This window comes from Sceloporus occidentalis, unplaced genomic scaffold (genome assembly GCF_023333645.1).
Source record: "Sceloporus occidentalis isolate IW3139 unplaced genomic scaffold, rSceOcc1.0.p SCAF_4, whole genome shotgun sequence".
NCBI lineage: Eukaryota > Metazoa > Chordata > Lepidosauria > Squamata > Phrynosomatidae > Sceloporus > Sceloporus occidentalis.
In genome coordinates, this window is record NW_028316984.1 from 200,922,891 (window position 1) to 200,934,967 (window position 12,077).

The 12,077-nt window shown below is 41.4% G+C and overlaps 1 protein-coding gene across 6 annotated transcripts in view; it reads left to right on the forward strand.

Annotated features, from left to right (window-relative positions):
* The window catches only part of NIN (ninein), a 159,136-nt gene that overhangs the window by 123,265 nt on the left and 23,794 nt on the right, over positions 1-12,077 (forward strand). For 3 of the 6 annotated variants that reach the window (XM_089522912.1, XM_089522917.1, XM_089522915.1), the window contains 10 exons: positions 513-638; positions 2,316-2,385; positions 3,695-3,910; positions 4,713-4,826; positions 5,043-5,165; positions 5,299-5,412; positions 6,851-6,997; positions 7,468-7,647; positions 9,778-9,927; positions 10,539-10,640. In XM_089522912.1, the coding sequence (XP_089379038.1) occupies positions 513-638; positions 2,316-2,385; positions 3,695-3,910; positions 4,713-4,826; positions 5,043-5,165; positions 5,299-5,412; positions 6,851-6,997; positions 7,468-7,647; positions 9,778-9,927; positions 10,539-10,640 (1,342 nt within the window). The remainder of the gene's footprint in view (positions 1-512; positions 639-2,315; positions 2,386-3,694; positions 3,911-4,712; positions 4,827-5,042; positions 5,166-5,298; positions 5,413-6,850; positions 6,998-7,467; positions 7,648-9,777; positions 9,928-10,538; positions 10,641-12,077) is intronic. The other 3 variants (XM_089522914.1, XM_089522916.1, XM_089522913.1) reach the window with 2 other exon arrangements.

Consider the following 12,077-nt stretch of genomic DNA (forward strand, 5'->3'; position numbering starts at 1 on the left):
TATGTCACAGGGCATGCTGTTGATTGTTGTTGCTGTGTGCCTTCCAGTCATCTTCGAATTATACTCTTCAAATAATGATGACCCTGAGGTGTACATATTGCAGGGTTTTCTTGGCAAGATTTGTTTAGTGGGTTAAAGTTTGGAAAAATTAACTGTTTTAGACTACAGCCCTGAACTAGCATGGCCACAGGCAGTTATAATCCAAGAATAATAATAATTGCTCCAAGATCTTCTCTAGATCTACAGCAGTCTAATAGGCTTGTCCCAAGAGCTGCCAATATTGGAATTAATGTCCTACAAAAATGGCCCAGAACTTTCTGCAGTGCACAAATTTTTAATGGAAGAGGCTTAGTGTTCTTGTTAGGTAAGATGACAGCTTGATAGAAATGGGCTCTCTCCAGGCTGGAAGAATGTTGGGCCCAAATCCTAAGTAATGTGTTGACTCACAAAACCAAGCTGGAGGAATCTCATCAGTACTTGAGTATCTAAAAGGCTTGTGTTTTGCAACCCAGATGTGAAGCTGAGCATCTCAGAGAAGAAAATGCTGCTTTGAAGAATGAAATTGCTTTGTTAAATGAGAAAGGGAGCGTTTCCAACCTACGACTGAGGGAGCTTAATGGGTCCCAAGAAGAGCTCTGGTAAGTCTCTCTAAACTAGGGATGGGAAAAACTCCATTTTTGTTGTGTGTCACCAAGTTTCATGTGCATTTCTCTCTGTTCCTTTGTTTTTGTCAAGTTGCGAGATTTCTTTTTTCCCTTTTTTTCCCTGCCTGCATTAAAATACATATGCATTTGCGATAATGTATGCACTTATTTGTTTTGTAGTGCACACATTTTCATACGCATTTACCTCCTGACTGAAGTGTTATTGTGGATGTTTCCCAGCTGTATACATACAATCTTAGCCATTTGTATTTTTTTAAGTGCTGTATGATTTTGTACATATTTTGGGCTTGTGTCTCACAGTAAGAAGTACCAAAAAAGGATAATTTTAGCAAGAATCTCAATGCCACCCATATTATTTTCCATCTCTACTCTAAACGCTTGCAGAGTGACTGTGTGGTGATAAGAACTGGACTCTTAACTAATTCCTGTAGAAACAAAGCCATCGCTTTTGCCTTGGACAAATTTGTTTTGATGAGTTGTACATATTGGGAAAACTGCCCGTCATGACAAAATCCATCAAGTTTGTTGGGCTCTCTGCCTGGCCATCTGGATGTTCCCTAGTTGACCATGCCTACCTTTCCCATGGCATCACCTTTCGGTAGCCTCTGTTGAAATGCCTTTGCTGAGGCAGTAAGGGTTTTAAGCTAAAACATGCTGGTATGTTTCATCTCAGTTTTTGCCTCTGGCGCCATCAACCACCTGATTGTGCCCCCCCCAAAAAAAAAAAACTGTTCTGAAATTTAATTTGGACCTTGGGTTGCCAAAGGTTGAGAGCCTATTGACAAGTTTTGCAAGATACACCTTCCTATACTTGGCCTTTTCATTCTTTATAAAAAGGAAGGTGCTTGTTTTTGTTCTGTTACTTATTTATTTTGATTACAGTTCAGCCCTCTATATCCACAGATTTAAGCATCCACGGCTTGAAAATATTACATATTGTTGTGTTGTCCTTTCTAGCCATATTTTTATTCACCCAGTTCTTAGTTGTTTTCCTGGAAGAACTGATGAATTTTAAGTATCTTATTTGTTGGCAGACCAGTGCCCAGCCATAACAACAGGGGTGGCCAGTTTTTGTGCAGCGGCAATGGTCTGTCGGCATAAGATAGTTTCTTAAAATTTCATAATATTTTTAGTCTGTTAAAATTTTATAATAATTTCATACATTTATAATGATTATAAACTTCTATTTTTTTCTTTTTAATATAATTTTATAAGTGAAATCTTAACCATTACCTACTTTTACAATTTGATGATTTATTGTGATGTTTGTTGATTGATGTTTGATCAGTTGATCGTAATAAATAAAATAAATTTTATATATATATATATATATATATATATATATATACACACTCCCAATAGCAAACCTTGATTTTGCCATTTTACATAAGGGACACCATTTTAATACACCATTGTATTAAGTACATTGTAATGTAATACGATACAATACATTGTATTGAGTATCTATGAATTTTGGTACCCATTCGAGGTCCTAGAACTAAACTCCAGCAGATAACAAAATTCATAGATACTGAACTTTTATTAGAATTGGTACATGCACTAACTTGGTCGTTTTTAAAGAGAAGCAGTGTAATAAATAAAGAAATACCTCAAAGGATGTAACAGTTTTGTCTGTTGTGCATCTTTTAGGCATAAAATTGGGACGGTACAGAAAGAGAAAGTGGCAGTACAGAAGATGGCTGAAAACTTTAAAAAGCAGGTGAGTCACCTTCATTCGAGGTGAGGTTTTCCCTTAGATGTTTATTAGGAGACTCTAAATCTCACATGGGAGTGTGAAAGCAGCTCTGGAGGTAGATGTGCGCATAGTAGTGTTTTAGGACTTCAAATCTGCACCAAGGTGATCTGTGCATAGGACTTCAAATTTGGTTATCAGCCAGCTGTTGCATTTGATGATTGTTCAGAGACACTTCTCAGCTTGCTCTTATCACATGAAAACACATTTTAGAATTAGTGTTCTGAGAAAATGTGTTTCACAATGTGTATTTCATAGAACCATAGGGCTGGAAAATACCTCAAGGGCCATCCAGTCCAAACATGCAGGAATGCACAATCCAAGCTGTCTGGAGAAATAGCCATCCAGCCTCTGTATAAAAACCTCCAAAGAAGGAGATTCCACCACACTCTGGTGCAGCTTATTCCACTTAAATTCAATTTAAATGTGTGCTGATATGCGTGCCTCAGTTAACAAAATAGATGCATCTTTAGAAATTACTTATTTAATAGAAAATTTGGTACCTGAGGCAGAAATAACATGGAAAGAATAGGAACAGATTCCTATACCATAGAAAAGAAGAGCATATTTCACCAAAATTTTTCATCAAAACTAACATGCATACATAAAATACAACATCTAGATAAGGTAAGCCTTTCCTAAGTAGACTAAAATATTTTTAGCCAGGAGGCCATGGGAGAGCTTCTTCAGAAATGTATCCAGGGATGGGTTTTTTTTCCCCTACCAGCCTCCACTTTTTTATGATTTCTATTTACAGATCTAGGAGATTTTAACTTGCTGGAAGTATCTAGTGTCTGCTTTCCCCTTTTCTCTGTTTTGCACATGCTCAGTAAGCAATTATGGAGGCATACACAGCTGTATGGGAAGCAAACCAGACTCTCACCCCAAAAGCACAGCGTCCCATGGAGTTACAGGGAGAGAATCAGAACTCACAAAGATGTCAGCTGAGAGGCAGTCCAGTCCAAGTCATCCACAGTTCAGTGTACAGTCCAGGCAGGCAGTCCAAAGGGTAGTCCAGAAGAGTAGTCAGGAATCCAAGCAGAGTCCAAGGCAAACAGGCAAATGGTCATGGGACACAGCACCAGAATTGCTTCAACCCAGAAAGGTTAGTTTTTGGCAACACAAATCTGGGGCATTTATTGCCCACCTGTGAGTTTTGCAGTTACTCCTTAATTGCAGTATGCTTCTAATATAAGTTTTCTGAACACTGTTAATAGTTCTTAAGAAATAATGTCTGAGTGTGTTTGGTTTGTCTGAACTCCTAATCTCCAACCAGGCATCGGAACTGAGAGCCAGGAATCATCAACTAGAACTGGAAAATGCTGAACTCGGCCGTAGAAACCCCCCACATCAGGCAGACATCCAAGATCTTAACCAGCAGCTGAGGAAGGTGTTTCGGCAACGGGAAAAAGTGGTCAGCAAGTGTGCACCGGAAGAATGGGGAAGAGACAACTCCCAGCTCAAGGAAGAACTGGAGAACTGTAAAATCCAGGTACTGTGAGCACTAATGGATGCAGTTCAGATAGAGCAGTGAAATGCCTGTTCTCACCTCTGCCACAAGCTAATCTAAATAGGGGGTAGGGACCCTACTATGGTAAAAGAACTTCCCTCCACTTTGCTACTGTTTTACTTTGTCCTCCTCCTTAGCGAACCTTTGAGTCAAGCTGAAATATGTTTCTCTTACCTTCTCCACCCAAGCTTAGTACTTTATCACACCAGGTATAAAAGCAGAATTTTAATAGGATAAAAGTTTCTTCAGCCAGACTTATCACACAATGTCATTTCTATCCTGGTAATTTATTTGCTTTCCAATGGTTACTGTAATGCTTCTTTTCATTGACATGCAAAACTTGTCAATAGGCTCTCAATTTCTCTACTCCTTATTACTGCCTTTGCAATAGGCCCCTTCCGCTGAAGTCCTGCTTCTCAGGCAGTCATGTGGTGTGAGTGGTTGCGATTCTGCTCCTCTCCCCAGTCCCTCTCTGCAGTTGCAGCTGCCAACACCTTTCTGAAGCTGGCTGTTGTGTGCACATTCACACAGCTGCCAGCTTTGGGAGGTATTTACTTGTGTGAATGTACACACAGGAGGGGAGCAAGAAATGATCCCATCCACCAGCACCTTCCTGAAGCAGTGTAGAAGACAGTTAACACTAGATTGCCAAAGTGCTATCATGGGAAAAGTGTGAGAAGAAATGATGTCAAACCAGTATGTTTCCATTCTTAAACTAGCACAATTCTGTTGGAACAGCAGGCTGGTGATATAAAGTCCTTAATTTTCTGTGATTTGCTTCTAGTCATCAACGTTGGTCTCATCCTTGGAGACAGAGCTGTCTCAGCTCAGGGTTCAAGCCCAGGCTCTGGAGCAGGAGAACAATTTCCTCAAGGAGGAACTGGAGAAGGTAAAGCAGGTAAGGACAGATATGGGCAAGCCCATTCAAGAGGAGGTCTCTTCCTAAGGAACAGCCCACCTCAGAACTTTATCTGTAGTCATTTCTGAGAAAGTGTTGGGATTTAAAAATAGCAACAATAGTAATCATAATTATAATAATAAGAATTTTTTTAAATTCAGAATTTTCCCAGCAGCAGTAAAGCATTGCACACCTAAGGCTGATTTCTTTCCATAGTTACCCAGATGCCCAGATCTCTCCGACCTTCAAAATGAGATTTCCAATGTCATAGTGAAAAATGAGAAGCTACTGAAAGAGAAGGAAGCTCTCAATGAAGAGCTGAACAGATGTGTGGAGAAGGTGAGGGCCCTTCCATGCCACCAGATGGCTGTGTGATAGTTGTCTGTGATGCTGGCTTTGCTGACAAGAATCCACAATGCCAGGCTGTATGCTAATAATGTCCCTGCCTGGGGCTTCTTTCCTTTTGCTGCAGTTAGCTAAAGCGGCCTTCCTGGAGAACCTAGTCTCTTCCTTGAATCAGGAGAAGACATCTCTGGAGCACCAGAACCAGTCGCTGAAAACCCAAATTGCAACATCACAAGAGAAGGTGTGCGGATGGCTTTCAGTTTTGAGGTTTCTAGCACCATGGCTCCCAAATTTTGGTCCTCCGGGAGTTTTGGACTTTAGTTCCTAGACATCCTGACTGTTGGCCAAGCTTGCTGGGGCTTCTGGGAACTGAAGTCCAGAACACCTGGAGGACCAAATTCTGGGAATCCCTGCTTCAGGATATTGGTATCTCCTGTAATGAAGTTATTAATTCGGAATCACTGAGAATGGAGTATTATTCCTAGCAAGAAGTACTTGCCATTGTCTTGTCACAAATGCATTTGACTTCTCTAAGACCTACTTTGTGTGTTTGTGATTTCTTGACACACACACACGTTCCTAGCAAAAAGAGCTTTGTTTCTGTTTCTTGGACTGTACATCTGCCAACTGAAGATAAAACTTTTGTGTGCCTGATGAAATCAGCCCCTGAGTGTTTGTCCTGCAATAAAACTATTCATCTTTAAAGGGCCACAGGGGTCTTCTTTTTCCCACGCTTCTTCCAAGCAGCTCACAGGGGTTGTCCCATTTTTCCAGTACAATAATCTGGCTGAGCAAGTCAGATTGGGAGACGTTGTTTACCCTAAAGGATGCCAGGGTGGCTGAGCAAGGACCGGAAGATGGGCCTCTTCCATCCAGAAATATTTGTCACTGCAGCTTTCTCATCAGCTGTATATTTGAGAGTTGCTTTATAAAATTACAGCAGATATCAGGAAGGGAAGAAATGATGCTCAAATATATGGCTGATCAGAGTGGCACAGCACTAAATATGCTTGGAACAATGAGGCACAAGTTTCTATCCCTGTTCAGCCATGAACGCTGGGTCTCTCAGAACCACTGTTAAAAGAGCACTAGTGTAGCAACACTCAAATCTGTAGCCCCTTCAGATATTTTGGCTTGCAGTTCCCATCCACCCTGCACAATGTGGGTAATGGTAAGGGATTTGGAGGAACTGTAGCCCAAAACATCTGGACAGCCAAAGTCTCCCCAACCCATCTCTACAGCTGAAGGTCACTTTGGTCTCCCTATTTTACTGTATCTGTAACAGTTTATCTCCATTTTACTTAAAAAGCAAATGGTCTTAGTTCTGACCTTTCTGAACAGGGTGTAGGACTTTCCTATGTCAAATGAGAATGAATAATGATAATTCCTACTGACTTTACAACTCTGCAGAGAGGAAAAGAACCCCATGTTCTAGAGCAGGCAATGATGGAGGGTGGAGAATATTCTCTTTACAAAAGTTTTGCATCCATTTAGATTTCTCACTTTATGATGTCTCTTTAGTAGCTGCATCCAGTCTGGGTGCATGGCTCCCAGTCTGGCAAGTGAGAGGGGAAGGAGAAACTACAATCATCTGCATTTCTTTCTTCTGGTTTTGAAATCTGTTAAATGCCCTATCGTCATTGGAGTTATCTCTTTCCTTCTTTCTGGGATTTTTTAAGATACAGAGTTTTGAAGATGCCATGCAGAATGTCAATCATCAAATGTCTTGGCTCCGGTCAGACCTCAGGTTGTCCCAGCAGGAGAAAGAAGCTCTGGAACAGGATGTGATGTCATTACACAAGCAACTACAGACAGCCAATGATAAGGTAGCTCTGGAATTGGGTTGAGGTCATGGGAAGAGAAGGACAAATATGGGTGGGAAAGAGTGCGGATTTACCTATAGCAACACACCTCTCAAGGTTGTCTCTTCACACGCTCTGTTGTCTGTGTCTGTTCTGTATTGTTTGTATTGCCAGAATTTGTGCTCTTTTGACCAAGCTTAGAAGTTGTATTGCTGGGGCTGGGAGTGCCCAGAATCTCCTACTCAGCATGGTCAACCATGCAACCATGTCACCCCCAAATCTTCTCTTCCCCAGGCCAAACATACCCAGCTCCCTGAGCTGCTCCTCATTTTAGTGGCCCTTTTCTGGACACACTCCAGCTTGTCCACATCCTTCTTGAATTGTGATGCCCAGAACTGGACTCACTTTTCCAGGTGTTGTCTGATCAATGCAGACCTATTGGTGTGCTACAGAGTTCTCTGACCCTGACCCATGCACTCACTTTCTGTCTTCAGAATCGGGTTCTAGAGGTAGCCATGCACTCATCAGGGCTGCAGAACCAGCAGAAGAAGCTCTGTTGGGACGAACTGGACCAGCTGGTCAAGGAGGAGCAGCAGCTGTTGAGGCAGGAGAATGAGAGACTCCAGCGGGAGGTCCAGAGTGCCAAGGCAGATCTCGCTCATTCCAGGGAGAAGGTAAATGGACATCTCTTGCTGATGCATCTTGAGGTTCATATAGCGTTCCTTAGGACCCCCCCCCCCCCCCCCAATAGCTTGGAACAGGTAGCACCATATTTTCATCCATTCTCATAGCTAGTCTAGAAGAGCTTAGCAAAGTAAATGAACTCTGTTGAACTGTAATGCTGGCTTTGGAGATTTTGGGAGATGTTGCTCAAAGAAGTTACTTTTCCAAGTTATGGTGTTAAAATGATCCCTTAATATATCTCAAACAAAGCTTTGTAAATGAAAACCAAAGTTCAAGACCAGGTTTAAGTCTGTTATCATCACAGCATTCATTGCAAGTCCAAGAAATACACAAATATCCTTGTGTTTTCTCCTTCTCTTAGAAGGAATTCCCAGTGATGTATAAAATAATATATAAAGTCTATGTGAAGAGGGGGGGAAACCCTCTGAAGCTCCTAAACATTAAATATTTGTTGGAAAGTGAGGTTGTTAGTGCAATTTCTCAACTAATGAGTCCAAAAAAAAAAGTAAAGTTGTTTTTTACTAAAAAGAATAATAAAATATTACAGGGAAGACTAGAGTCTAAAAGGCTCCCAAAACCGTGGCAGTAGCTGCTCTATGGCTAGTTCTGATATCTCCCGGCACCCTGAAGTTGGAATTCTCACCCTCTCTCCTTCTCTTTCTCCTTCCCTCTTAGAGAGGTGCAGAGGTTCCTCCGAGGACCAGACTTGCCCCCCTGAACCCCAAGCTACCCTAGTCTTCCCTAGCTGGGGTCCTTTAGAGCAAAAAAGCCCCAAAGACGCCGCGTTTGGGATGGTGCAAATGAAGCCAGCACGGAGCTAATGCAATACACCACTCCCCGGAAGTGCAGATTAGCCTCTGTGCTTAACACTCGTCCCCTGAAACCTGTACAACAATTGCCTTTCTTACTTTATGTCTATGTCATTCTACGTATCTAGAGAGAGAAAGAGAGGGTACATAGATTAGAAAAATGAATTGCTTAGATTATAACAATTTCTAAGTGATGTATGAAAGTATAACAGAATACAGTGGAAATACTTAAGAGTAATTGCAGAATGACAGCAGCCAAGGTGAGGGGAGCCGTCATATTTCTGGACATGCTTGCTGAAACAAAATATGTTTTCCATATATGCTGAGAATCCAAGAGGATCAGTTTCAGTGTAATTTAGCCTGGGAAGGAATTTAATAGACCAGAGTAAATTCTAGTTATCTGTCATGAATTAAACTTTTTTGTTAGTGAGGATGTAACAAAGCCATATTTCAGAGGTAACACAGTCAAGGGGAACAATATTACATTAGTTCACTGGTGTAACAAATAACATTTGCCAGTACTTTTAAAAGTTGTTGCATTTTATAAAGAGCAGCACAAGTAATGCAACATGTTGCTTTTGTAACAAGTAATGGTAACAAATTACTTTATAAACACAATAACTAAATAATGAGAATGAATTAATTTAAGAATTAGTTTTGCAATCTCTGAAAGAGTGTGAACACTTTGACACTAAAGGCTGTGTTCTGAATTGCCAGCGACTAAACCTGGAGTTCATGCAGCATCACAAAGAGGTTATCTCTCAATAAGCACAGCATAGTTCAATGGTATTTGACTCCAGTGGAGTCTCCTTTGGAGGTTTTTAGACAGAGGCTGGTTGGCTATATATTGGGAGTGCTTTGATTGTGTCTTCCTGCATGACAGGAACTGGACTGAATGATAGTTTGGGGTCTCTTCCAACCAGAAATTTATGATATGCACAGGAAGGTCAAGATGCATTGCTTGCAAACAAAGTTACACCTCTCTCCCTTGTGGGAACTAGAGATTAGAACACAAACTGGTGGATTCAAATTACAAGAAACAAGGGTGCCATTTAAACATTAAGGACTTCTTGATTGCAAGGACTATTTCACATGGACTGGGCTGTCTCAGAGAGTCATAGTTTCTCCTTCTTTGGAAGTCTTTAAACGAAGGTTGGATGGGCATTTCCCTGGCATGCATTAACAGTGTATTCCTGCATAGAAGGGGGTTGGAATAGATGGCCCTTGTGGCCCCTTCCAACTCTATGATTATTTGATTTTATGTTTCCCTCTCCACTGAACAAGATAATATTTGGGCCATGCTCTTGCCAGGTACGGCAGCTGGAATCCACCGTCCTGACCGTGAAGCACCAAAAACACCAAAGCCAGTCAGGGATTGTGAAAGCCATTGAGCAAGAGAAGGTGAGCTTGAAGAGGGAGTGTGAGAGGCTGCAGAAGGAGCTGACTTCAGCCAACAGGAAGGTCAGTCCCAGATGGGAGTATTATTTTTTCCTGGCTGCTGGATGAGCCAATACAAAATCCACAATTAATGTTTAATTTGTACCTCAGTTTAATTCAGTGTTGTCATTGTTTAAAATAGTGGTTCCCAAACTTTGGTCCTCTTTCATTCCCCCCCTTTCAATCCCCCCTCCCCAATTTTTAGCATTGCAGGAAGTGAGACATTAAAAGTTATTCACACCTAGAACTCTTTTATTTGCTGTGCTGGAATTCCTTTGGTAGTTGCCTGCCCCTTTTCTTTGGATGCCCAAAATGTATTTCTAAATGCTCAAGTGAAGTTTTAAATTACTGCAGTGCTAGAAACCTGGGGACTGAAGGAAAGTTTCATTGGGGGTGCAGACTTTTTATTTGAGGGGCAATTGCCATGCTCACCAATTGGATGCCAGTTTACACAAAGCTTCCCCCCACACACACACACCATCACCAGTGTAGCTGGTCAGAGTGGAGTTTGCATGGTTTGCTGTTCTTATCTCTCCTGAAGAACAAAAATGACACTACAGTTGAGCCAGATAGACTCAGTGAATAATCTCATACTGCTCTTCCCAGCTCTCAAATCCTATTTCCCTGCTTGACAGATCAGCCAGATGACTTCTCTTGAGCGTGAACTGCAGACCATCAATTTGGAAAATGAAGGCCTCAGGAAAAAACAAGTCAGACTGGATGAACAGGTGATGGAGGTGCTTTTCATTACATGTGGTATCCATTGTTATTATCTAGAAGAAGAAATAAATGGGGATCCTTTCATTTTTTCCAAGGCAAAAAAGGTTTCTCTTGAGTTACAGATTCACCGTGCTCCTATCTGTATGAGATGACAATTATGAGATGGAACTCCCACAACAGAACATACTCATCTGAAAAAAAATGAGTTTTTAGGCTAGTTTTCAGGAGAGGAATGGAACACTTTCTTCATCTAGGTTGGCCTTTTCCAAGCTTGTCTTCTCCAGAATTGTTGCACTACAACACTCACCATCCTGAGCCAGTGGTTCGCAATCTTTGGTCCTCCACTTGTTTTGTACTTCAGATCTGAGAAGCTCCAGCCAACTTGGCCAGCAGTCAGGAATTATGGGAACTGAAATCCAAAACATCTGGAGAACCAAAGGTTGGGAATCACTATTCTAAGCCAACCTGGCCATCATATCTGGAGGATATGGGGTTGAAGAAAGCTAATTCATGCAAAATCGATGCCTCTGATGAAGTGAACCAGGTTCACAAAAGCATATGCCAAGAATCTCTTCTTCACAGTTATGTCAAAGGATTCCTTTATTTAATGCTCAATCAGATTAACACAGTTACCTATAATACTGGAGGAAAATTTGAGAGGCAAGCTGTATCAGCTGCTATCAGCCATATTACTAAATGGGACATGAATTAATGCAGAATTCCAGACCCCATAGCTAGCAAATCATAGAACAGAATCATAGAGTTGAAAGAGACCCCAAGGACCATCCAGTCCAACCCCCTGCTATATGCAGGAATATAAAATAAAAGCACTACCAGCAGATGGCACTCCAGACTCTGTTTAAAAACCTCCAAAGAAGAAGAATCCACTACCTTCCAGGGGAGTGAGTCCTCCTGTTTAGGTGGAATCTCTTTTCCAGTAGTTTGAACCCATTGGTCCAGGTCCTATTCTCTGGAGCTGCAGAAAACAAATTTGCTCCATTTTCAGTGTAACATCTCTTCAGGTATTTAAACAGGGCTACCATATAAACTCTTAACCTTCTTGTCTCTGGACTAAACCAACCCAGTTCTCCAAGTTGCTCCTCATAGGGCAACGGATTCAAGCTACAGAATAAGAGATTCCACCTAAACATTAGGATGAAGTTTCTGAAAGCTGTTTACCTCGGAATGTGATGGAGTCTCCTTCTTTGGAGGTTTTTAAACAGAAGCTGTATGGACATCTGTTGAGGTGCTTTGATTGTGAGTTCCTGCATGGCAGGGGGTTGGACTGAATAGCCTTCATGGTCTCTTCCAACTCTGATTCTAGCTTTGCCCTGTTTTACAAATGTACCCCAAAGTTGCAAGCTTTTGCTGAATATTCTGAGAAAGGAATAGTTCGGTTTTTACCCTGTGCTCCAAAATATTCCATATACGTTTAAATTCTGCATCTAGTGATG